The 27697-nt window shown below is 40.9% G+C and overlaps 2 protein-coding genes across 5 annotated transcripts in view; both read left to right on the top strand.

Moving 5' to 3' along the window:
• The window catches only part of TWNK (twinkle mtDNA helicase), a 372148-nt gene that overhangs the window by 140636 nt on the left and 203815 nt on the right, over positions 1–27697 (top strand). The window lies entirely within an intron of this gene.
• Positions 546–25856, top strand: SFXN3 (sideroflexin 3). Of its 2 annotated transcripts, XM_063307051.1 has the most exons (12): positions 546–632; positions 8295–8436; positions 10283–10447; positions 11155–11325; positions 12895–12993; positions 14790–14865; positions 17148–17233; positions 18638–18765; positions 19297–19346; positions 21030–21079; positions 22218–22265; positions 23161–25856. In XM_063307051.1, exons 3-12 carry the CDS (start codon positions 10284–10286, stop codon positions 23255–23257), a joined length of 969 nt encoding a protein of 322 aa, XP_063163121.1. In that variant the 5' UTR covers positions 546–632; positions 8295–8436; position 10283; the 3' UTR covers positions 23258–25856. The 2 variants fall into 2 exon arrangements, with proteins under 2 accessions (XP_063163121.1, XP_063163120.1); XM_063307050.1 differs by lacking the exon at positions 8295–8436 and having other exon boundaries at positions 546–628.

Below are 27697 nucleotides of genomic sequence, written 5' to 3'. Positions count from 1 at the left end.
GAGGGTCCTTTCCAGAGCCTGAACCGGCTACTGATAATCCGGTCCCGGCCGGGCTGAATCTTGGCACCCACGCGACCCTGCAGCCTACAGTTTTCACCGATCGGCAGGGCGCCGATCATTCCGAGGGACTGCAGTGAAAGCGCAAGGCTTTGCCGGTGCCTTCCACGGCTTGCATCAGGAAGCCCGCAGCAAAGGACGGAGGAGCGTAAGCAGGCGACCGACCCCCGGGAAGAACCACGGAAAAAGCCAGCCAGAACAAGCGGCGCAGGCCGGGGGCTGGCCCGCCGGCCTCCAAGCCTCCCGTCCTAACCCGATCTCAGCCGAGAACTGTCGGAGCCGAGCCTCCCGCCTCTCTTCCCTCCGCCCTCCAGGCAGCCAGCAGCCCCACCCGGCCTAATGCTCGGCCCGTTCAACGGCTTGCCAAGCTTCCCGACGCTCAGAGAAACATGCTTGCCCCAGCCCTGCCCCTTCGATAGGCTTCCGCCGCGGTTATTGGCTCTCTCAGCCGCGGGCTGCTGCTCTCGGAGTCCTGACGCGCCAGGGAGGGGCTGGTCTGAGGAGCCGAGCGCCCCGCAGTTTCAGTGCCACCGCTGGGCGATTCGGGTGCAGCCGCCGCTCGTAGGAACAAGTGAGTCGATTATTGTAAAGGTCGCGCGTCCCCCTTAGCCCATCGCTTGCTCGCTGTCCCAGCCTCCTGTCTTTTCTTAAACGGGCCTCTTTGTGGATCCAGCCTCTTCCTCCTTTCACACCCCGCTTGGAGGGCGCTGTTCATCATCCGTTACTATTCCCCCTCTGGCCGCCGGATATTTTCTATCCATTCCTATATGAGTCAGTGCTTTGAGTGGAGGTCGGTCGCGTCACGAGCTCATGCGATCATGCGGGAGTGGGGAATGAGCGCTATTCGCCAGTCCCAAAGTGCCCATAGGCAGGCAGGCAGAGGATGGCGCGTAATACATCCATCCTAGACTAACCCCGTGTACGATCGCGTCGGCTGGGCTCTAATCCGGCTGATTTTTCTTTCTCTTCAACCGTACACGGAGCCTTCCTCTTCTATGCTCGCAGCTTTTTCCATTTTGTACTCGCACCAACCCTGTGAGTCATGCTAAACTGAGAAGTTTAGCTGAAGTTTCAGGACTGGCTTAGATTTACTTTATGACCTTCACAGTTCATTGGGATTTCAGCTTGTATCACCCTATAGTCGCCCAAGACTGTACCCACCCCATCTGCTTTCCCTTATCCAACTTCCCTGTCCAGCGTGGCTATTGGTCCTATGGCCAGGAATAATGGAGTTGAACCCCATCCAACATGTGAAGAGTATCAGGATAGGCAATACCTACATGGCATGACTTCTCTACTGCATGAGAATCAAGCAAGCTGCCTGGGAAGGGCTCTGCCTGTAGGACTGAAATGATTAAATGTTTACTGTAGGAGGCAGTGATTTTAGAAAAGCTAATTTGCAACCTGGGCTGCGAATTGGAATAGGAAGTCCTCTATTTGATAGAATCCAGACTTTATGTATGCTTGCATAAATGGGAGAAAGGGGGAGGTGCTGTTATGAAAGAAGACCTCCCTTGGAGTTGCCCGCTCCATTTGGTCAAATTCTGGACTGGGTTTTAGCAGTTTAAAGGTAATGTCTAAGTAGCCCTCTCTGGTACTCCATGCTCAAATTTCAGTACCTGCTTCAGTGTCATATACAGCCAGTGTATATTAATAAAACAAGTAAAATAATGAAAATGGCTGTACATGATGCTGACATAGGCTTTAGCTTGAGATCATCTGCCACTCCTGCAGCCAAGGGTCATGAGATATTCCTGTAAATCCTCCAAAGCATACATATTATTAAATTAGGTTCAGGTATTTATTTATTAAAATGTTTATAGCTTGCTTGCTATTATATGGATTTCAGATATGTTCAAATTACAATATAAATTTATAAAACAGTAAAATAAAAATAAGAACTCCTTATAAAACAGCAGTTGTTATAGGACTCATCCCTTGTGTGAAGACTCTCTGCTAATTGGACTTAGAGATTGTTGGCAGATTGCTAGGAAAGCCTTTAGCCCAGGAGAGATCAGAAAAGTCACACACCAGGCATTTCTATAAAAATAATTTTATTTACAGAAAGCAAAACATATTTAAAGGCTTCTGCATTCATTACAGGCTCTCAGTGAGAGCTGCTTAACTCAACTCTCTACATGCCTACACAGAAGGGAAACAGAAACTAAAACAAGTCCAGGCAAGTTATTTCCCCCAGGTGCAAAAATTAACATCTGAAAAGGGGACAGTTGAATTCAACCTCTTCACCTGCCAAAATGATTAGTTACCATAGTAACCTTAATCTGTAGTAGAAAACATTAACACTCCCCTTTTTATACTACAGAATAAGATGCAAACCAATTTGCTTTGTTAACTCTTTGTGTCTTGGTACAGCAAGAGGTTTGGTTAAAATATCAGCAATCATGTCTTTTGATTCACAATATTTCAACATTATTTCTCCTTTGCTTATCATATCTTTGATATATTGATATCTAATATCGATATGTTTTGTCCTATTTTTGCAGGCTTCAGATTTTTCCATAGCAATGCAAGCTTGATTATCCTCATAAACAGTTATAGGCTGGTTCACTTCCATGCCTATGTTTTTTAACAAATGTTTAAACCATATAACCTCATTACAGGTTTGTGTTAGAGAATAAAACTCTGCTTCTGCAGTGGAAAGAGCAACATTTCTAGAATGCCAGCCTAAGCTAGATCCAGCAAATTGAATTAAAATCCCAGAAGTGGATTTTCTGTCACTGACATCTGCTCCCCAGTCAGAATCGGCAAAAGCCTGCAATTTCTTGGTTCCAGAGGCATTTAGCTTCAGGCAATAATTCTTTGTTCCTTGCAAATACCTCATTAACCTTTTCTATGCTGCTTTTCTAGTAGATGTAGGCTTCTCTACCTGTCTACTTAAAATGGCCACAGAATTTGAGATATCTGGGTGAGAATGATTTGCAATGTACAGTAAACTTCCAATTGCAGATCTATATTTCTCTGCCTCAGTTAATTGAGTTTCTCCTAAACCTAGGTAATTTGTTACAATTCCAAGGCTTTTTAATATGAAATGGCTTTTCATGCAGGCTTCAAAATCAAGCCTTTGTTTTTCTGTTGGTGTGAACAGCAGCAAATCATCAACATAAATGCACAGATACATACAGCCTTGTTTGTCTTTCTTCATATATACACATGGATCTGCTTTTCCTTTTTCAAAACCAAAATTCTGCAGTTTTTCATCTAATTTTTGGTTCCAGGATCTAGCAGCTTGCTTTAACCCATAGATTGACTTCTGCAGTTCACAGACTAGATTCTCCCCTTTTTCATAGCCAGCTGCATGTATAATTTGTGGTCTAAATCACCATAGAGAAATGCAGTTTGAATGTCATAGTGGTGAACTGACATTCCTTTTAGTGCAGCAACTTTTAACAGTAATCTAATTGATTCACCTTTAGTAACTGGTGCAAAAGTCTTGTCAAAGTCTAAATCTTTCCTTTGAGTGAACCCTTTTGCAACTAACCTTGCTTTATATTTTTGGATTTTGCCATCAGCATCCCTTTTCAGTTTGAAAACCCACCTACAACCCAGACAGCGTTCATTGGGAGGTAGATTTACCAGTTTCCATGTTTTATTTTCTTTCAAGGATGCTAATTCCTGTTGCATGGCAGAATGCCAATTTTGTGCAATCTCAGGTGGTAAAGCATTCACTTATTCTAAAGACTCAGGTTCTGTGAATATGCGAAAAGTCTTTGTTTCAGCCTGAAAACGTGATGGAGGAACGCCTTTATTACTTCTCTGAGATCTGCGAGGTAATACAGGGCTTAAATTTTGACTCCTATCACTTTCCTGAGAAGCATCTGTCTCATCAGACAGATCTTCAGTTTGCTTTTCTGGTTTAATGTCCTCATCAGGCAAAAGATCACCATCAGCAAGTCTTTGCTGTTCTCTTGTGGTGGTCAGATCAACTGGAGAGCTAGAGTTTAATCTCTCCCAGTTTTGTTCAGCAAAATAAGTGCTTTTGCTAAATTAATTTCTCTCCCATTATGAACCTCTGGCTCCTTTGGCTTTGTTCATAGCCAACAAAGATGGCTTTCTTTGTTGTGGGGCCTCCTTTCCTTCTCTGTTGTTTTGGAATATGAACCCAAGCAGTGCTACCAAACACTGTAAGATGATTTACCTTTGGTTTCACACCATAAAACAAATGGAATGGAGTGTCCTGAATCACAGAGTTATACAATCTGTTTTGTACATAACAGGCAGTAGATATTGCCTCTCCCCAATACTTAAACGATAAATGTGAATCTTTAAGCATGCATTCTATCGCATTTTGCAAGGTACTGCCCTTTCTTTCAGCAACACCATTTTGCTGAGGGGTGTAAGGGTTAGAAATAATTTGTTCTATCCCTTTTTCCACTAGGAAACTTTTGAATTTGTGAGAAAGGTACTCTCCTCCTCTATCACATTGGAGTGCAGATACAGGCCTAGGGAATTTTCTATTTGCCCATGTCACAAAACCTTTAAATTTCTCAAATGCCTCATCTTTGTGTTTTAAGATGTAGATAAATGTATATCTTGAGAAATCATCAATGATGGTCATTGCATACTTTGCTTGCCCAAGACTTGGAGCAAAAGGACCAATAATGTCAGAGTGTACAATTTCCAAAGGTCTAGTTGTAACTCTGTCACTGTGCTTACTCACAGGAGCTTTTAGTGTTTTGCATTCTTTGCAAACTACACAATCTAAGTATTTATCACAGGATTTTATCTTTAGGTCAGCACACAGCTGTGGCATTTGTGCTATATACTTGAAATTAGCATGACCAAATCTCCTGTGCATCAGGTGTACACATTGGTCATGATATGGCGTGTTGCCAACTGCAGCCTTGCAGCTTGGCTTCCTTGCATTTTGCACAATGTACAAGGAGTCTTTTAATATACCAGTAGCACACAACTTTCCATTTTTACGTATCTCACAACCATTTTTCTTAAATGTTATGATATACCCTGTTGCAGCCAGTTATGCCACAGATAAAAGGTTTGATTGTAAATTTGGCACATACAACACACCTTTTACAGTTTCTCCCAAGCAGGATAAATACAAGTCACCTTGTCCCATAATTTTGGTCACAGACCCATCAGCCAAAGATACACTTTGTCTTTCAGTTTTAGACAGTGACACAAAAGAGCTTTTACAATTACATAAATGACAGTTGGCCCCAGAATCTAATACCCATACATCAGAATTACCCTTCTCAGCAACCTGTGCAATTTGGGTTGTCTGAAGAACCTTCTTCTGTGTTGCCCTTGTGTTCTTCTTCTCTGTCTTTCTACTCTTGGGTCTCAAGGCACAGTCTTTCTGCAAATATCCAGCTGAACCACAGGTGAAGCATCGCTGGCTAGCTAGCGCTGTGGCCTCTGCTTCCTTTCCCTTCTTTTCCCTTGTTTTCTGGTATTGCAGCTTTCCAGAAGAGATGGGGGGGGGATCTTTCCTCTCTCTTCTCCCATTCAGTGAGTAAGCGCTGTGTAACATACGATGGGGTGAGGTCTGCTTCAGGCATAGCCTCCAGGGTACAAATCAGCATGTCCCATGTTTCATTCAGTGAGGACAGGAGGATATACGATTTTGTGAGAGGTGTAAATTCCATTCCTCTCTCCTGCAACTCAACAAACAGCTGCTGAATATGATGCAGGTGCTCAGGAAGGCTATCTCCTTCTGCAAGGTAGGCTTTGTACAGCTTTTTTGTCAGGGTAACTTTACTCCCTGCTGTTGCCTTTACATACAAGTCTCTCAAAGCATCCCAAAGTTGCTTTGCAGACTGCATGCCTCGCACGTGGACTAGCTGATTGTCCTCAACTCCCAGGATAATGGTGGCTCTAGCCCGCTCATCCTGTCTAAGCCATTCAGCACTGGGATTTTGGGGGGGTTGCTCACCAACTGGCAGCCAAAGATTCTCTCTGCGAAGATACATCTCCATCTTCAGGGCCCAATTCAAATAGTTGGTCTCTGATAGGCGCTCCAGAGGCATCGCTGAGGGCTGGGAGGTAGCCATGGCTTCTTCCTTCTTTTGCAAGTCACCTCAGCTGGCTTCTTTGTCCTGCAGACCGGCAGTTGCTGGAAAATCTCCAGGTGGCTCCAAAGAAAATCTTCACAGGTCTTTGCTACCTGCCTTTAAGTTGTGCATGAGGTGTGGAGCTGATCTCTCTATTCTCTCTGGGTTTTACTGGGCTTACTGGGCTGTTTACTGGGCCCATAACCTGTTGGCAGATTGCTAGGAAAGCCTTTGGCCCAGGAGAGATCAGAAAAGCCACACACCAGGCATTTCTATAAAAATAATTTTATTTACAGAAAGCAAAACATATTTAAAGGCTTCTGCATTCATTACAGGCTCTCAGTGAGAGCTGCTTAACTCAACTCTCTACATGCCTACACAGAAGGGAAACAGAAACTAAAATAAGTCCAGGCAAGTTCTTTCCCCCAGGTGCAAAAATTAACATCTGAAAAGGGGACAGTTGAATTCAACCTCTTCACCCGGCCAAAATGATTAGTTACCATAGTAACCTTAATCTGTAGTAGAAAACATTAACAGAGATCATGTCACAGTGTCATCTTTGATGCATCGTCAGCCCATGAGACTAAAAAGCCAGCTCTTCACTTGGCATCAGGAAGCAAGTGTTGGCCCAGACTGGCCTCCAAAACTGCAATGGCACAACAGAGAAGGCCCTCTCCTGAATCTTCCCAGAACATACTTCTGAGGCAGTGAGCAGCAATCTTCCACAGATATTAATGTTTGAGTAGGTACATACTGGCAGGGACACTCCCTTTAAAGAACATTACACAATTCTGAAGTTCAGGGTAGAAGTTTATAGCAGCCAGTGGTAGTTCCCTTAGGATCAGTGTTTTATGATCTCTAGCCAGCAGTGTCTGCATGGGGGAGAGGGAGCAAAAGGGGTCTCAGTGATAAACATAGTATCTTGGGGTTGCAGCACAAGTCCCACTCCATTTCTATGTGTGTTGCAGCATCTCATGCACACCTCAGAGTTGGAGAGCTTGAGGTGCAATACAGGTAGTCCTAACTTAACAACCATTCATTTAGTGATGGTTCAGACTTATGATGGTGCTGAAAAAACTGACTTACAACTGGTTCTCACACTTATAACCATTGCAGCGTCCCTGCGGTCACGTGATCACAGTTTGGGTGCTTGGCAACCAGTTTGCATTTATGACTGTTGCAGCATCCCTTGGTCACATGATCACCATTTTCAACCTTCCTGGCTGGCTTCTGGTAAATCAATGGAGAATTGTGTGATTCACTTAATGACCACATGGTTTGCTTAACGCTCACAGTGATTCACTTAACAACTGCTGCAAAAAACCCCTCGTAAAATGGGTCAGGTTCACTTAATGACTGCTTCGCTTAGCAACCAAAATTCCGGTCTCAGTTGTAGTCATTAAGCGAGGACTACCTGTACTGTGATGTTGCTTTCATCATTCTAATAAAAGCAGTGAAAATCTGTGGACATTCCTGTCTCTAGCTGTGGGTTCTAAGCCACCTTCAAGAGCAGTTCCATGCATATTGCAGTACTCTAATCTGACAGGCAACAGATGGACTAGCATAGTTCGTTGTGGCCACATCACACCTCCCACAAAAGGGTTGCAGCCAGTGAGCCAGTTGCAGCTGGTCAAATGAACTGTGGGTCACCAAAGTCACTTGGGCTTAAGTGACAGATGAATTCAGGACAATTCCATGGATGGTTACCTGCTCCTTCAAGGGGCGTGCAACTCCATCCAGAATCACTTAGCCCATTGCTGAACTTGTGCGCCACCAATCCAAAGTACCTCTACCTTCTTAGGAATTATTCTGTTTGTTTGTCCTCATATAGCCAAACACCTATTCAACATCTACTACTATCACATGTTAATGAGCAGAGGGAAAAAAAAAACCAGAGTTGGATGTTTTTCTTTTTTTGGGGAGGGGGGGTTGACTCCTGGCGACTGTCCCTGCAGTTTTCTTGGCAAGATTTTGGAAGTGGTTTGTTATTGTCTGCTTCCTAGGGCTGAGGGGGTATAACTGGTCCAAGGTCACCCAACTGGCTTCAGGCCTAAGGTGGAACTAGAACTCATGGTTTCCTGGTTTCTAGCCCAGTGCCTTAAGCACTACACCAAACTGGCTCTCTGTTCTCATATTAGTAGCACCTATATGCCCTGTTGATCTCAGTCAGTTGCTCCATGTAGTTATTAAACAGCAGAATAATAGTAGGTGTAGAATTGTTGAAGACCAGTGCTGCCTACTCCACCCTCAGACAGTTGTAATTAAAAGAGATAATTTATGAAGATGGAAGATAAAACAAAGATCAGCTCCTGCTAGTAAGACTAGAGAACCAAGTTTTAGCAAAACCCAGGTACTTATATTTGGTTCTGAATAGCGCCCTATAGTTTAAACACAAAGATCTCATAATTCAAAATATTTTTTTCTTAAGTTAGGCCAAAAATTGTCCATTTGAATATTTTTTCCTCCCCACCCCAATTTCTTTAGTTTCAACAACAGTCATAGAATAGTCTCCTGTGTGTGAAAATTGTGGAGAAAATCTTCATTATTGAGAAAAGAGAGATAATCTACTTAGCCAACTTGTTAGACCTTTCCCCAACCTCAGCCTACTTCTCATTTCTTTGTTGATGCCCTTTTCATTCACTACTGAGAACAGAACTTAAATCCATGAAATATTATTGGGTTCACTCTGGATCCTTGCACTTGTTTTGAGGAAAAGCTCAGAGCATTGGCTCTAACAATGCATTACATTAGCCTTTCTTTTTTGCTGTCACTGTGCCTACCAGGACTTTTGTTCAAAAGGATTATTCCATTTAGAAAGTATTTTTGATTATCACAGACTGACCTTTTTCTTTGGAAAGAGAATGTTTGTTGTTTTTCTTATTGCCTAGGAAATGAGCTGGATATGGAAAATGAGATTTAGAGAGCAACCAAAGCTTCCTTAGAAAGTGCAGAGATCATGGTAGGAGGGAATCCTTCTCTAGTGCTGATGGAAACCTTATTGTCCTCAGTAATTTAAAATGAAAAAAAAACTCTATTAAAGCATTGTTTTACTTTAGCCTCAAAGGCTAAGAACATATTAACATAAAATGTTGATCAGTTGATTATGTATATTGCTGTGGCCCAGCATTGCTTTGATACATACCTTGCAGGAGTAAAAAGCACAATAACTAGGAAAGGATATTGAGGCAATAAATCATAGCTTGTTTAATAAATCATAGTTTGTTTGCTGAATGCCAGTTGGTTGAGTTCACACCATATGCTGACAAAACCATTGTTTACATACCACAGTGGCTGAGCCAAAGCCACATAAATCACAATTTGATTTAGCATGAGGTGTGAACCATGCCAGAGAATACTGTGAAACTAATTGGGCAGATTTCCTCAAGAATGGAGAGTGTCTCAAGAGCAAAGCAGGAACACATCAGGTGTGAGAGAGGGGCAAGGGCAAAATACAATCTGTTGCCCTTTTTGATGGGTTTCAGAACTGCATTTCAGGATGGCCTTGCACAAGTCTGATAAATATTCCTGTATGGCTTATTCCTATTCTGTTAGGTGGGATGGCCAATTAGTTTTTAATAGGAGGAAACTTTCAGGACAATAAGATGGTCATGTCCCACAACCCTATCAAGTTGGTTAATATGTGCTACCAATCTATGACCTATTCAACAAACCAAATTTAAAACAAACTATAGCTTAATGTAAACCCAGCATCACTGTGAAGTTGCCTGTTCTCTAAAAGCAATGTTTGGTTTAAGGAGTGCCACTGCATGTAAAAACGCTATTTGTGTGGCTAAAAGAACAAATTAGTTACATTGGCTGCCTATTTCTAGGCCAAACTCAAGGCTCTGATTTGGGAGACTGAGTTATCTGAAGGATCACCTGGATCTGTATGAGCTTTCTCAAGTATTATTATTAAGATCAGTGTCTGAGATCCTACTTTCTGGATTGCCTCCCTCCCTACTCTAGTTATTAATAGGTTCAAAGGAAGTCAGCAGAAAACATGCTCCTCTTGAAAGGGTACCATATATTTCGTAACTTTCTTGAGAATCTCCAAATACTCTGAATACCAAATCTTAGCCAGGGGGCAAGATAGAATGGCAGTAAATTGGGGATGTGTCTATCTCTTGTGTATCTCTGTATCTACTGTGCAGTGATACATTTTTTATTTTTCTTTCTTTTTTTGCCTTCTTGCACAGAATGTCTGAAGAACTGTCTTTGCTCATCAACATAAATGAGCCACGATGGGATCAGAGCACCTTCATGGGGAGAGCAAAGCATTTCTTCACAGTGACAGATCCCCGCAACCTTCTGCTTTCTAGCAAGGCCCTAGAAGATGCCCGAAGAGTGATAGAAGATTACAGGTTCTCTTGGAGAGTTGGTGGGAGGCAGTTATAATGACAAGAGGGAATCCTAACATATATATTTTTGGTCCAAGTTGTTTAAAACACCTGATGGAACTGTGATCCTCCGTTTCCACTTCTCTCTTCTAGATGTTGGAATAATAGAGCCTTCTTCCCTCTCTCCCTCCTCCTCCTCCATTGTTCTTCTGAGCATTATCCACTGTTTATAACATTCATTATGGTACCTGTGATAAATAGAGTACATTCAGTGAAAGCAATGGGAAGAGAATTTACACAGGTGAAGCTGGGCTGGGAAGGTGACTCTCACTGAAGATCTGAGGAAGGCCTTTTTTGTTTGATTGAACTCTTCTAGTGGTAATTTGGTGATGGGAGTCTTGTGGTAGCTGAAGACATTGCATGGTCTTTATAGACAATCCCAAATTAGGATTTGGAATGTATTAAGAAATGTGCCCTAGAGTTTGTGCAACAGGACCTTAGGGCAGCTGGGCCCTGTGAACTTGTGTGAAGAGAGGAGCAAAGAGCCTCTCTTTTGCCCTTCCTTTCTGGAATTCTTTTTGCTCTAGGTGATTCTGGGAGTTATGAATATAGCTTCTCTGTTCCCTAAACCTTTCTCCACCCCTTCCTAGCATTAATCTGTTCTCTACAACATCACATTTCATTTCCTTGAACTACCTTCATTTTCCTTTCATTTTTGTGGATCTTTCCAGAATGGGTAAGGTATCACCAGGCTTGACTGAGGACCAACTATGGCGGGCAAAATACATCTATGACTCTGCCTTCCATCCAGACACTAGTGAGAAGATGATCCTGATTGGACGTATGTCTGCCCAGGTGCCTATGAACATGACCATCACTGGATGCATGCTCACTTTCTACAGGCACGTGTATATCTAAGGTCTGCCCCCTTGTGTGGGCATAGTTATATGGAGAGGTGTGAGGTGGGACACCCATAACTAAGGGACAAAGATGCACATGATGAATGAATGAGAGAGTGTTTATTTTACTTTATGAAAAGTAGCAATTTTGGGGGTCAAGGGAATATGCAGACCTGACTAGTATGCTAGAAATGTAACTTTTTGTTCCATGGATTGTTCAAGCTGCTATTAGTCACTGGGGGGGGGGGGAGAGACATTATGGCTGTTTCCCCCCAATAAGTTTCAACAGGGCGGTCAAGTCTGTGAAGGAAATGACCTTAATTGCCCCCCACCAAACATGTCTGGTTTTAATGAAAAAAATGCTGGTCTCCTGCATGATACAGGCTTGGCTTTAATCTGAAGGTAAGGGGACACATCTTATTGAGATAAATAGCATTATCTGGTCATTTGACTTTCAGTCTCTAGAAAGGAATGGAGAATAGGGTCTTTAAAGCCAGAAGTATGCAAAGGCAATGAAGGCCATGTGTATCAATTTCAGTTTGGCTCAGTTTCTCATTTTTCCAATGGTTTAAAATGAATCCTTGAACTGACTATAGGGAATTTGGTGCCTATTTTTCCTAATGCATACTTTTTGTATGGACTGTTTCCTAACTTGCTTGTGATAGTACATATACACTCTGCAGCATATATATATTGTTCTGTGGATCTTCTTTAAAGGGTTCCAAAGAAGAAAAGCATTTTGATTTGAGAAACGTGATGTAAATAAGTTTGGATGAAAATGCAAGCCAAATGTTTCTTTCTCCGTCTGTAGCTGATATTCAAAACAAATTCCCGATCTCAGAACTGCTTAATTCTAAGTGCTTATCTTTTGCCTAGTTCTGGCTAGTGGATCTTGGGATTCTAAATAAGGCGGATCCCCCAGATCTGAAGGCTCCACACCCTTGCTTTAGCAGCATGATGCTTACATTGTATGTGCATGTCTGTCTGTATACTTAGCTCTGGTTTATTCTGTGAATTGTTTAAAGTATACTGTTGTCAGTTTGTTTTATGTGATAACATTTTATGCAAAACTGTGAGCATGATAGGTATAGATTTGATACTTTATGCATATAAATAACTGCAATACAGCATTTTAAAATTCAAACTGTTGCATTTATGAAAATTAGCAAAGGTGTTCATGCATGCAAATGGGTGCTCTGGAAAGTCTTGAGTGGCTTCAGTGACGAGCATGTGTGTAAAACTATTTGAGTACCTGTAAGAATGTGACTGCTAAATGCTTATGTTAATGTTTGTGTATGTGTGTGGGCAGATAGATAAGACCATTTAGAAATGTAGGCCTTTGCAAGGACACACATTAAGAATGTTGGCAGCTTGTTAATAAGTCAAACCACAGCTAGGCCTCTTGAAGTACAGTATATGCACAAATGTGTGTGATTGTACACTAAGACAAACAAGAAGCACAAACAGTTTTCCTAGGATGCTGAGGGTTAACTTGACATTTTGGTTTTTCTGATAACTTTCTGTCTTGCCTGCCCATGCTTCTGGCAGACCTGACTGTCTCTTTTCCTGCAGGACGGCCCCTGCTGTGATTTTCTGGCAATGGATGAACCAGTCATTCAATGCCATTGTCAACTATACTAACCGGAGTGGGGACGCACCTATCACTGTCAAGTAAGAAAACAGTAAAGTAACTGAAAATGAATATCAACTCCCTTGCAAAGAGTTGCATCCAACGGTCTTGAGCTGCTTGGCCCTACAACAGCAACAGGCAGTGGCAGTTTCTAGGAAACCCCTTTTTCAGGACTCAGTGCTTACCTGGAAAACAGAACAGGAAACCTCAGTGCTATCCGTTCTCTAATTCCAGATATGATTTGTACTCCTGAAGATACTACTTCCACCTCACCATCTTATTCATTTTGTTTGTTTACTGAGCTTATAGGTTGCTCCAGCTGTTGATGATTATGAGCAGCACCCCCCCCCAACATACATAAATCAGGTTAAGACCATACGAATAAAATAATAAAATAAAAAATGTATCGACATACGTATGTACCAGGAACATCAATTACATTAACTGAAAGGAGAGGGGAAAAAAATATCCAGTGCTAGAGGGAACAAAATTACAACATCTAACCCACAAGGCCTGCTGGAATTGCCAAGTTTTAATACCTTCCTAAAACTGCATAGGACAGGAGCTATTGAGATTTCTAGGGGAACTCTGTCTACAGAGGGAGCTACTTTATCAGATCTGATTGCATGGGCAAAGACTATTGGGAGAGTGGTCCCACTGATACTTAGGTCCTGAGCCATGCAGGGCTTTAAAAGGTGACAACCTGCACCTTCAGTTGTACCTGGAAGCTAACTGGCAACCAGTGCAGCTCTGAAAGTAGTGGGATTATATGGGCAAATCAAGATGCAGCAGTAACTACTCAAGCTGCTTCATTCTGGTAGCTTCTGAATGCTTTTCAAAGGCACTTCCATGTAAAGCATATTGTAACAATGAAAGGTGCCTGAGGCAGTGATACCTCCCTCTTAATTGGATTGATGCTGTTTTGGTTTTGAAAGGATCCATATTAGGTCCCTGAGTTCAGAATTAAAACACATTTCACAGCCAGTATTTCTTTTTTTTTTTCTTATGAATTTTATTAAGTTTGAAGAGAAAGAAAAAAACTACGAAAAAGCAAAACAGTACAAAAAAAAGAGAAGAAAAACTAAAAAGGTGTGAAAACACAAAAGAATTTTTTTTCAACATTACAGAAAGATGTGACTTCTGACTTTTAAAACAGCAAGGGTATACAAAAATTTTCCATAGTCAATCTCTTACCCTATATTAAACCAAAATCACATTATTTCTATAAATCATTCCCCTTTAGCACATTATAAAAATCACTAAGTACAGTTACTCCCTCCCCTTATATTAAAATAAAAGAAATTAACAATGCTGGAGACTAGGTGAAAAAATAAACCTACTTATTCCCAAGACCTGAGTGACTGGAATGGTTCCATTTGATAAAGGTAGGCAGATTCTTTTGGCCTAGCGTGCCATGCTTCATTTTTGTGTCCTCAGAGACCAGTGATGTCATCAGAGTGGGCAGGACTGGCATTTTCAGCCTGGTATTTTTGTAAGGCTTTAAAAAAACTTCATTTTGCCCTTAAACCCCTCTAAAAAGGAAAAAAAACCCACAAAAATAAGAAGGGATCCTTAAGCTTCTGCAAGGTTTAAGGCACCCTTATGCTCCTTAATCTTCCAGCCAGCCCCAAAAACAATCTGAAAACTTTGATTTTGCTTATCCTTGATCAGAGGTGTATATGCCCTGTGATGCTCTGAGGCTGCTTATAGCCTACATTGTGCAAGATTGCTCCCCACTCTGCCATATTTCTGGTATTGGAGTGAGGACTGGGTTAGGGTTAGACAGGAAGACACTGGGAGTTTCTTAGTGTCGCCAAGTTGTTTGCTTCCTTTGCAGACAGTTGGGCACTGCTTATATCAGTGCTACTACTGGAGCTGTGGTGGCGGCCCTGGGACTCAAATCTCTCACCAAGGTAAGAGACCTACCGGCTCTGTCACGTCACAGAGGGAAACACGCACTGCTTGTTCAAGCCACCCTGAAGACAGAATTCCTCATCTCTGACATGAGGGTTGGACATTTGGCCTTGCTTACAACAATGATTCCGTCTCCTTACTTGGTTACCACATGATCTGCCTCTTTGTTTCAGGAGCAGGAGACTTCATTTTTATCATGGACATTTGGATATTGGTGCAGTCTAGCTGTGGATTTCATGGAGAGTTCTTCATTGCACATTAATAAGCCAGGCTAACAATTTCACTCTTTCTATCCTAGTATAGTAGATTTAATGTATTAATATCTGTATACATACAAATATTAAGAAGTTCCTAATGTAGTCATTCTTGTACTGTATACTACATTTTTCTGAAAGGAAGAGGATTCTTAATGTAACACCCCACCTCCCAACACCTGAGAAAATTAGATAGAAAAACTTATCTGCTTTCCTTACCAGATTCTTAAAGAATTACTCTTCCAGTTCAAAGATTTTGGGGAAAAAAATCTTCCTTTCAGATAATTTTGCATCTCAGTCAGATGTAGGGCCTTTCTCCATTTGCAGCTGACCACAAACATGCCCCAGCAATGTCTTTTTTCCTGCCATGTCTTCATAACATTGCTTCCATCTTACTCCAACTCATACCTGACCCAGCTTAAAGTTGCCTGAAGCTGTTCCTGTGGAAGAGTAGTGTTTTCCAAATAACAAGCCATCCTGTAGTTTGTCAGTGTTGCAGTCAGATGTTCCATAGGAGGTGGGATCTGCTTGTTATCGATTGGACACATTAGGCATTTTGATGTGGACAGTGGGAGAGTTGGGTCATTCAACCTGGTTTCTTCCCCTGTAAGCATCTGGCCTCCGAGCTGTTCCCTGACCAACGGTGGCAGTGAAGATGTTGCACAGTGAAGAGAGAGGGCTGTAGCTACTTCACAGTGCAACCTTTGCCATGCTTGCCAGCTGTTGTTTGGGCTACTTTTCAATATAGGTTTAGTGCTTTTCTGGCATCCTACTGGTAACATGTTGAATTGTCATCTGATACTCCCTTTGAAAGCACCCATGCAGAACATTTATGCAAAACTAGAGTAAGTTCTGACAAATGGCTAAATCTGTCAATATAGCTATATGTAAAACTCACCCTCTCCCCAACCCCATTAGCATCCACATTAAGCGGATTGATTGGAGTTTTCCACTGGTTGGTGATATTTACAGGAGGGGAAACAAAGCAAGGAAAATGCACCAATCCCTGTTCTTAATGTACCCTGAACATTATAAATAAGCACCGATGTTCCTGTGGCAGGACAGGGGTCTCCAATGGGCACAGCAAATTGTAGAATCTTCTGCTGGCTCAAGGACTGGTGGATAATACACTGACTTGGTGATGAGAAGGAACTAATAGATAAGCATATAGGTTTTATATTTGGTTCTAACTATGAGACCTTGCTTGTCAGGGTCATGCTAGCTTGCATTTTACAAAACCTTTTAGATGTGTTGAAAAAGCAGTGATAGTCCTATGTAGTCAAACTTCGGCAACCTACACATCATAATATTTTTTTAGATTATACCTCAAGCTGACGAGAGACTCAATTCTTACACTAGCCCCAAAAGAAGAATAAACTGAACAAATGAAGAGCAGAGAGCTAGCAACTGAGATTGTTTTGTTAGTCTGTCTTAAGCCTGAGCATTCTCACAGTTGGAGGACTATCTGTGGTGGAATTTGTCGCCACTGCTTATTCCCAGGAAGGAGGGGGCGCGTTCCAGGCAGATAACAGGATTCACAGTCCGGAGTCTGTTGCTGGGAAAGTTAAGAGGTTCAAGGTAGCTCCACCCTGGAGTCTCCCAGGTTATTTACCCTTAGGTCAGTTAGAGTAGCTTTAGTCTGGCAAGATTCTGTCTGTACAGTGAAAGCAATAAAGAACTGTAGTTTGGAATATACTGACTTGACACTATTCTTGTGCTGACCCTGACACTATCTGAGAGATTTGCCTAGTGAACCACCGAGCTCCACTTTTGCCCCTCTGTGTAATCCTGTGCACGAACAAAACAGTATACAGTGGATCTGACATAGTAGAAGAACTAAGGCTGAAATTTCATTATATCTGTGTGGTGAATTCTCAAAGGAATTGAAAAACAGAAGGAATTGATGGCAGTTCCTGACTGCATCAGTGACCCCATTGTAATATATAATTCTGTTCATCATGATATTAATTAGTCTGTATCATGAGTCTCTTTCTTCTCTCCTCATATCAACCCTCCATCCTTGATAGCATTTGCCCTCAATCATTGGACGCTATGTGCCTTTTGCAGCTGTGGCAGCTGCAAACTGCATTAATATCCCATTAACAAGACAAAGGTAAGATGGTATGGTTTGTTGGGTGGAAATGTAATGGGAGAACTGCTCCAGGAAGTTAAACTCCTGGTAATTCCTTATAGGCTGTGTATTCTGAACACCTGTAATATTGGATTTCTCATCTTACTGTTATGACATTAACAGCATGGAGTATCTAGCTGGAATAATGTATTCAAATCACAGTAATAGATCTTAAGGATAACTTATGTAGGGTTTATGCTGGTCTATGACCATAATGAAGATCTGATTGGTTGATATGTAAGGTTTGTATCCTAATACTGATTGTAGGCTGGGTCAGCTTCAGCAAATTTGTTCCATTGTGTGGATTCAAATCAGAAACTGGGATTTTGAAATAGGAATAGGCAGTTTTCTTTTTCCTCTAATCTTTTCCTCCATGCACCTCTTTCCTTTACACGCAGCAACTTTCTTTCCTTCACATTTACCCCTTTGCAAATATACATGCAGTACCAAACATGGATCAGAGATTTAAAACACTTCCAGTGCATTGGAATCCCACTGAGTGCTTCCTGCCACCCAGTTGAATTAGCACTGGGAACAGCTGAGGTGTATACTAGTCAGTGCTCCTCAGCTGTTTCCTGCAAAAATGAAATCATCTGAGCAGCTGGAAAGTCAACCAAGGACTTCCTGTAGTTCATTGGTGAGGTTTCCAATGTATGGCCTGAGGACCACTGGTAAGCTGTGAAAGTACTGCTAGTAGGTCCTGGTGAGACCATGTATATGGTCAAGAGATCAAAATAGAAGATGGATGGATGGATGGATGGATGGATGGATGGATGGAGATAGATAGATAGATAGATAGATAGATAGATAGATAGATAGATAGATAGATATAATTTTGGGCATGTGCAAATGCCCATTGAGTGGGAGCATATGCTGTACTGACTGCCTTCTATAGTGGTCCTCAGAAGCTTTTCTGGATGATGTGGTGGCCCATATAGAGGAGAATGTTGAGTACTGTTGCCATAAACCATCTGTATTATACAACACATGAGAAAAAACAACAGAATGCATTGTAGAGAAAAGACAGAGTGAGGAATGGAGCCAAATATCTTGTTACCCATAAGTATGTGTGTACATCTCTTAATTTTCATAGCTCCAATCTGTTTATAGTGCTGTCCATTGTGTACTGTAACCGCTGCAATCTGTGATGCTGAACTCATCTTATTTGAGACTTGGGCAGTGCTTAATGGTTCTGTAATATGTAACCTGTTATTGGGAGGAGTGTGGGCAACAGGGGACCAGATTTAATACTTCTGCCCCTAATCGGGGAAGAGAGGAAGCATGACGATTTGATCTCAGAAGAATCATTGCATTTTCAAAGGCAGAAGAAAGGAAAGGCTGTCTATTGCAATAGAGTTTATGTTTTCCCCTTAACCATTTCTATAGGGAACTAAAGTTTGGTATCCCCATTATGGATGAACATGGGAATCGGCTGGGTGAATCGAAAAAGGCAGCTCAGAAAGCCATTGTACAAGTGGTGATTTCACGCATTGGCATGGCTGCACCTGCAATGGGTATGTAGCTGCTACCTTGATAAATATTTGAATTTCAATGAATATTCCCTTTTTGTCCATCTTTTTTTTTAAATTAGAAATTTTGAATCAAAATTAAAATAAGCTCTGAAGGTAGAGCTTGAAAGCCACAGTGATATAATATTGTATAACAAGTATTTAGTCATTAAAACCTCTGAATTCTGTGGAACCTGCTTCTGATGAGAAGAATATAAAGACTTATGCTACTGGGAAGAATGTTAGTCTCACATTACAGATATGAGAAGAAGTATTTATTGTAGTACAAGTTTCAATATCTATAACTGGTTCTTAGAATAACCTTCTCTAATAAGTCTCATCTTCAGTCATTAACTATGTTGCTGAGACTGATGGGATTTGTAGTCCATAAGATCCAGAGAGGAATGCATCTTGAAGGTAGGGAAAAGGTTTCTAGTGAAAAAATATCTCAGTGGGTGCAGGTCTTCTCTGTCCCTTCCTTAAGGAGACATCTAATTGATATATATGCTGTCTGACTCTTCCACTTCTTCCCCACAGCCATCCCTCCTTTGATCATGAATGCCCTAGAGAAAAGAGCATTTTTGAAGGTATGATTTTTTTGGGTTGTTGATCAAGTTCATGTGTCTCCATGTCTTTATGCCTAGAAGGGTATGGCTCCCTGTTTTGTCAGGGTCCCTTCTAGCATAAGAATATGAGGGAAGAGGCAGAGTTTAAGCCTAATTTTTGCTTTCTGAGTTGCAGCCCTATACAAATGGCAGCTATAAGGCAAGAAAAGGAAGTTTTCTTTTCAGATGTATCAGTTGTCATGTTGGAATCAAGGTTGGTTGAATGAGTGAAGAACGTGAAAATCATGTAAATTTTAATTAAACCAGCTTTCTCCAATCTGGTCCTCTCCAGATGTGTTGACTTTATAGCTGGAACTGGTGCCCGTGCTGGTAGAAGTTGAAGCCCCAGAAACCTGAAGGGCAACAGGTTGAGGAAGTCTGTACTGAAGCAGTTTTCTTCCTTCGCTGCAAGTAGCAAATGTATGAGATTAACATAAAAAGAAACTGTCCTGTTACAAATGCCATGTTTAGCTCCTAGTATTAAAAACTATCATGAGGTTAATATGTCACTTCAGTGAGACTGCTAATGTTCTGCTACTATTTTAGCCCTCTGATATGAATTTGGGGAACCATATAGCATTTTTCCTCGTATTTCTGATTCCTATATACCAGTGTTTCTTAAACTTTTTTCTCTCAGGATCTGTTCCCACTTTTAAAAATTATGGATGACCCCAGAAGAGCTTTTGTTTGTATGGGTTATATTTATTGATATTTACAGTATTAAAAATTAAAATTGCCACATTCGCTGCCACTACTGTGTCTCATGACTGTTTGATGGGAGTTTAATATTGTATTATTTTCAGCATAGGCTGGCAAATAATTTTGATTTTGCAGACCCCTGAGAGGGTGCTGGGGGACCCCAGGGGTCTCAGACCACACTTTGAGGAACACTGCTATAAACCCTTAGTGTAGACTTTTGGCAGCTTGTCTTAGATGTCCTTCCAAAGTTTGTGTTATCATTCACTTTCACACCCCAAACATTTATTGCTGAGGACAGCAGCTTCCATGGGGATGTTCATATGTGTCAAAATCTCCAAGATGGCAGATGGAACATTGTAATTCAAACCCCTTATGTGGCTTTCTATGTGCATCAGCCTTGCACACGTATTCAAAAGAAGTGGGACTTGCATTGTGATGCTCTGCAGTCTTGCTGATTTTGCCCCCTCTCCCACCCTTTGCTGGCTAAGGAAATTATCTAGGTTTTCAGTGCCATAAATCACATTTCTTTTCCATAACTGATAAGTTTCTGAGTTTGAACAAAAAATAGAAATATTCATAGTGGTAGATTAACCTGGTTCAGAAATCAAATCCTGGGAACTCTGTTGAGTTCTGTGAGATTTACTTCCAGGTAAGTATAACATGTTTGCAATACTGAAGATATTCCACTGGGGATGAAGGGTGGCTGTGGCAAAGGCAGAAGCTATACTTGCCACAGTGTTGAACTGTGGCACTGTGTTGTTAAGGCAACGTGACATTCTGGCTCAACTTATATATTCTACGTATCAGGCTCAAAAGGGGCCTGACTTCATCTCAAGAAATGTATGACTAGGATTGCTACATAAGTAGTTGTACCTCTATTTTAAACTATAAATAACTAAGAATTTCTGCTTTGGAAAACAATATGAATATTGCGTACAAATACAATTCCTTTGTATTTCCCATCAGCGATACCCCTGGATGAATGCTCCTCTGCAGATTGGACTGGTGGGCCTGACGTAAGTGAGATCTTTCTGCTGCACAAATAGAACTGTCCTGGAGCAGATGGGTAGAACAGAGCATTAATGTTTGGCTTTCTAAGCTGCCTAGTAGTGATGCTGAGACCTGTAGGATAGAAGGCTAGGTGGCCATCCACTATCACATACATTGGCCACATGAATGGAAGAGCATCTATGCTGAATTTAGTTAAACCTATACTGGGAGGTTCCTCTGGCTCATGACTTTTAGTTTCAACCTGGTCTGCTTGGGCCTTCACTTTGGACAGACTTTCTCCATATATACCACATCCCCACATCTGAAGCATTTAGAGGTTGGTCTGCAGGAAAACTTGTCCTGGTGACAGATTGGGTCAGATATGATATGGTATACTTGATGTACAGCTGGTATTGGATGTGGTGCAGCACCTGGGTTAACCCCAACTGGCAACTTTTCCTTCCACCTCAAGGGTACTTTGGGGTGGCCATGTTAGAGGGCTTCCATTTTCCCTGAAGTCTCTAATCTACCAGCTTCCAGCATATGTCTTCTGCACCAATATTTAGCAGGGGAGTTCCCATATGTTTGTAAAAATTTGGGGGGACTGTGATCTTTGCGGGGTCCTGGCTATTCCATTCTGAGTATCTAACTTGTACCACCAGCCCAAAAGCTTTCTGCAACCCTCTAGCACCACTAGACGATGATCCTGGAGTCTTCCCAAATGTGGTGCCCTTCATATTCTGGACTACAACTCCCATTATCCCTGACTGTAGCTGCACTTTGGAATTGTAGTCCAAATCATATGCACTGGTTAGGGAGGCTGAATGAGGGTTAACATTCAATTCTTCCTCTTAAAAATCTAATTAGTTGAATGTTCCAGTATTGTGTAATGGAACCTGAGAAGGCACTAGATACTAGAGGGAGATGTTGATTGGGAAGCAAGAGAATTACAGTACAGGATTGTGTTATGTGTTGTTTTCACTCAACATTCTGACCAGGTATTGGAAAGTTGACTTATGTAAACCCATCACATAATGACAATCATGGTTTGATGATCCTCAAGTGGTTGGTGGGCATGACAGTTATTTTTCCTCATGAGTCAAGTACACAGTGAAGAAGTGGCAACCAAAAGTACTTCTCCCATTCTTGTCTGTCTTTTTCTAGTTTGGTGTTTGCTACACCTCTTTGCTGTGCATTCTTCCCACAGAAGAGGTAAGAAGTACTTTTGCATATTCCTGCATGTTACTGTTGCTTTCAATTAGGTACAGTATTTGTTTCATGGATGTTTCTCAGGAAAGTGTAATCTATAGAATGCATTTCCCCACAGATCATGCCAAAGTATTGGGGACTGGGAGATATAGCTCAGTGGTATTGCTTTGCACTGAGAAAATCCCAGATTCATTCACTGATATCTCATACTGGAAGGATATGTTAAGTAGTGATGGACAATAACAGCCACTGTCAGAGAAGGTTGAAGGCAGAAAGGTAGGAAAGCACAATTTCTGACCAATGGCAGCCTTTTGGCTCCTGACATTTCATACTTTCAAGCCCACATATGTTCAGGGTTATCTTCATAGCTTTAAGGGATTTTTTTTTAAAATGGACATTTACATATTCTGATGGCCAATTCCATACTGAATATTAAATTTTACATTTCTGTGGGATGGTCAGTGTGGAGTTCATACAGTCTTGTATTTAACCTACCTATTTTGTCTCTAGCATTGTGGGTCAGCACATCTGGTCTATGAACTAAATAATTGGATACTGAAGGGTATCTGAAACAGTGCAGTTGAATGAATAATTAATGGCACTTTAATTTTACTTGCCCTCTTACAGGAATAATTATCCATTTCCACTGGCCATGAAGTCCAAAATACAGCTAAACCAGCTTTTCAGATTTAGTGCTTTTGAGAGGGAGATGATTGGAGACTATAGAAGCTGTAATCCAAGACCTCCAGAATACATCATATTGAGAAAAGTTGTCAAAGCCTGTAGAACCCTAATTCTAGAAGCACAGCCTTTCAGTAACCCTAATCCTCTAAAATCTCAGTGTCACATCCATAAGAGGTATGCTTTCAAGTAAACAGAGTATTATTTCCTTTTGCAGTTCAATGTGTGTGAATCGCCTGGAACCAGAAGTCCAGACTCTGATCAGGGAGAAGAACTCTGATATTGAAGTTGTCTATTTTAATAAGGGACTTTAAGATAAGGTGCTATATACTACCCTGGTATGCAGCTGAAAGAAATCAATGAGGAACCAGTGAACCAGCACTCCAAAGGAGAAAGTTACCTTTTGTAATAATATAATCCCTTCTACATGCTGCTTTCTTATAGGCTGTCAAATCTTGGCAGTCCTACCGTATATGTGTGATATAACCTTCCTGGATTCAGAACAGATTATAATCTGGCTGTGTGCTTTTGCTGTGATCAAAGCAGAATCATTCCAATCTTGACTCAGCTTGATGTCAGCACCAGAGCTGCTGACAGTTTTTAAGCAAAACCCAATTCCTATATTATGCATAATTCCTCTGTGATGTGTAGGATGTTGTGTGTGAAGGAAAGAGTGTTTGTGTCCGTGATTGTAATCTCTGTGAAATAATGTTTAAGAATCATAGAATTGAGATCGTTCTGGGGTGAGGAGACTCCACTGTATACCTTAAATCCTACAGGAATCAAGTTCAATAGAAAAAGCGACTTGCCCTTCATTTCAATTGAAGTCTTTCTTATTCAGCACCTAATAAAAACATCATGGTTTTATGAAGGGCTTGCACATGTTTGTGAACTGCCTACATTCCTGGGATTATAAAATGGCTTGGCTCCAAACTATCTGTTTTTACAATCAAAACCGGCTGCATAAATAACCATCTCTGCATTCGCTTGCTATTTTAGTACTTTTGCAGCCAATGAAGCATTCAGTTACAAAGATGGTACTACATGCAGCCCTACTGCTACAAAACCCATGAGGTAGATATCATCGTTAGTCAGCTATGAATGTGAGAAGATACTGAGGTTTTCATGGAAACACGCTATTTGACCATAGTGAAAGCATATGTGAATATTCTTGCAAGGGTGGAGGGGATTCTCTATTAAAGGTCTACAGGTAGTCCTTGTTTAGTGACCACAATTGGGACCAGCAACTTGGTCGTTAAGCAAAGCAGTCACTAAGTGACACCACAACTGTGCTTATGATCTTACTTCAGCTTTCCTTTGCCTTACATACCTGAAAAGATCATAAATGTGAGGACTGGTCATAAAATTACATTTCATCACTGTTGTAAGTGCAAACAGTTGCTAAATGAGGACTACCTGTATAGGACTAGGCATGTGCTTCAAAGATGGAACAACTATTTAATATTTGAATCTGTAGATATCACAAAGGCATAGAAAACTGTGATGCAAAGATTTGCTTAGATTGTTTTGAAGAGGGATCATTGCTTATCTTCTGCTTTCTATTTTGAATAACTAGAACATCATTTTGCAATTAAGTATACATTAGGATAACACTGGTTAGCCAAAAAGAAGCTCACAGGACAATAAATAGAGATGGCATTCAAGATGAAGGTTGATTCTTTCAGCTAATGTTGCATGTTGTGTTTTCTACTTCATTTGATTACTATGACATCCATATCCTAGGCTTAAAAGTGTATTGTAAAGAATGACATTATTTACTTATCGTTTCTTTACTTATCTTCATAATGCCCATTTTAGAGCATAAATCTCCTTGCCCATAGTGAAGACTTGTTTGGGTTACTTTAAGAACATAAGTGACAGTATTTGGTGCATAATGGAATGTGTAAATATCATTCATAGAATGCAGGCATACCTGTGCTTGTACTGAGTTGGTCATCCTGAAGTTATGACTTCAATCATGTTGCACAGAGTATCTGCATGGATGGCTGAATGTAGACATCTCCCTGAGCTACTGTGATTATGGAACCTTGTAATGTCACAGTTCCTTCTGTCTGCCTTGTAGACTTAAGAGATCAATGCGAGGATCAGTCAATTTGCATGCAATGATCAATGATCAAATGCACTGAATCAGCATATCTATATCCTGGCAGAAACTCTGGGTGGGTATGTCACATAGCACCTACTTAAATGTTTTGAAAGATCTAGGCAAAATGGGTGGTTGAAGCTTCAGAATTCTCTTTACAGGTGGACGGCAGGGGAAAAAACACTCTAAGGTGATAATAGTGTACAGTCCTTTGATTGACAGAATACGGTATGAATCTGGTATCAAATATAATTTGCAACTTTAATCAAAGGTTCTTTTTGCCCTTCAGCAGCAGAAGGGCCAAAGAATTTAATTTAGGCACCACAATGCATAAGAAGCTTCACTGAAACTGATGTGTGTTGTTTGCAAAATGGAGTAAAAAACATAACTTGCCAGAACTGCCTTTTTAAAAGGTGTTGGAAGGTCAGTGCTTAATCCAGTTTTCTGTTCTTTTCATTTCTATAGCAAATCACTTATTTTAATCTGAGCAAAACTGCCTACCTTTGGTTCCTTATAAATGTCACTGGTGCTGGAGGCTCAGAAGTTCAGTCAGAGGTTGCTATGTGCTCTTTATTATGTTTACTCTTAATGAAACCTCATCCAAATCTTATAATATTACAATACCTTTTTGAATTTTTATATAAATTCATTTTCTTTTTATATGCTAGGACATGGTGGAGGCTTATTGTATCAAACTAAAAATTATTTCTGTGCAGCAATCCATATGTATTCTGTATCATCATGCCTCTTATGTAGCTTTAAATAAGGCAATTGTTTCCAAATAAAGAATATAATTTCTGTCTCTTGAACATGATACCATTGCTGTCTTGGGTGATAGAACACATGGGCATATGGTTCTTGTTTCTACTTAATGAACTTTAACCTCCATTTACTGTGTTAAGGACAGGGGTCGCATAACTGGTAACAAAACTCTTCCAGACCTTCTCCTCTTCTGGTTTGAGGCACTGGTGTCTTCAGGGCTAATTCTCTTCTACAGGCTAACCTTTTCTCCCCTAAGCTTGAATTATCCCAACCCACAATGTAAGAGCCCAGCTGTCTTTTTAAACTGTGTATCTTCCAGATGTGTAGGACCACATTCTCCATCACCCCCAAGAAGCCTGGCCATCAGATTTGACTGAATTTTCATGATCTCCAAAAAAGCAACTCTTGCCACTGAACTGGGGACTTGAAATCTCTGGCCAATCCTGAGTATCAGCAGAAAACCTGCAACCTATGACCCAGCCACTCCCATAAGTTGACATGTCATGACTGAGAAAAGAATTGAGTCCAAAGCCCAGGAAGAGGAGCAGATGCTTCTGCCTGTGCATATCCCCAGCTGCTGGCCATTTAAGCTTCCTGCCCTATTCCCTCCTCCTACCACCTTTCGATGAGCATATTGCATGGAGGGTTGTGGGGATGAGCCATCAATCAATGGCTGATAAATAATGTAGGAGTCTGGTGCAATAAGACTTGTCACTTGTAATGCTGCCCTCATAAATTAAAGATGAAAAGGTACAAGGCTCTTGCCAAAAAAATGAAGACAAATTTTTAATAGCTTGCCAACATGCTGTGAGATGGAATACTCCAGAAAAATGAATTACATTTTTATTATGTGTTTTATTATGCTGTAACGAACAGGATTAAGAGAGAATACAATACATTTCTAATAACAGTTGAATGAAAGGAGACTCTCTCTCTCTCTTTCTCTCCCTTCCTTCCTTCCTTTGCAAAGGATCTGAGTTTATGCTGTTGAATGTAGGGATATATTTCATGGAAGAGTAGATTGTTTTCTAGTGGTTAAGGCAACAGGCTAGAAACCAGGAGACTGTGAGTTCTAGTCCCACCTTAGGCATGAAAGCCAGCTGGGTGGCCTTGGGCCAGACACTCTCTCTCAGCCCAACTCACCTCACAGGGTTGTTGTTGTGGGGCAAAGAGGAGGAGGAAAGAGTATTAGGTATGTTCACCACCTTGAGTTATTGATAGAAGTAATAAAGGCAGGATAGAAAATAAACAAATAAATAAATAAATGTGTAGGAAGAGGATGTATTCCAGCCTACATGGAAGCCATGAAAAGATGATATTCCAGTAGATAGTGAAGAAGAAAGTTATACATTCCTTGGATGGAGACAGAAGGTTTTCATGTGAAAACTTGATTGGTTATATCAAAGAAATCTGTGAAAATAACCATCTTTCTTCCCTCTGTAATACTTGGCTGTCTCTACCTATCCTCTCTCCTAAATTCTGTCCTAAATTCTCTCCTGAGGTCCCATAATTTGTCTGGACTAGTGGATCCTAGGTGTTGAAAGAACACCTCAGTTCTTCAGTCACATCAAAATAATTGAGTAACTCACAATAACACTGAGTCAAATTAATTTCTTCTCCTAAATTAAAGAATACATATAACTCAGATTTTAAAGATTAGACCAAAAAAAAAAGCCAGTTTGGACATAAGAAAATGTCTAAACTCCATACTGGAGCAGAATTTATTCATTAATAATTATTGAAAAGATTTAATAACTGCCTTGATCCTCTTCATTGCTGATGGCATCCTTGTCAAAGAAAACATTGTTAAAAAAATTCTGAAGCACAAACTCAGGTGACACTGAAAAAAGCACCTTCAGCTCCTTTTGTCGTCATTAATGGGAAAAAA

Source organism: Candoia aspera, chromosome 6 (assembly GCF_035149785.1).
Source record: "Candoia aspera isolate rCanAsp1 chromosome 6, rCanAsp1.hap2, whole genome shotgun sequence".
Lineage (NCBI taxonomy): Eukaryota > Metazoa > Chordata > Lepidosauria > Squamata > Boidae > Candoia > Candoia aspera.
The sequence above is the reverse complement of the archived record's forward strand: the minus strand, read 5'-3'. Positions and strand labels throughout refer to the sequence as shown.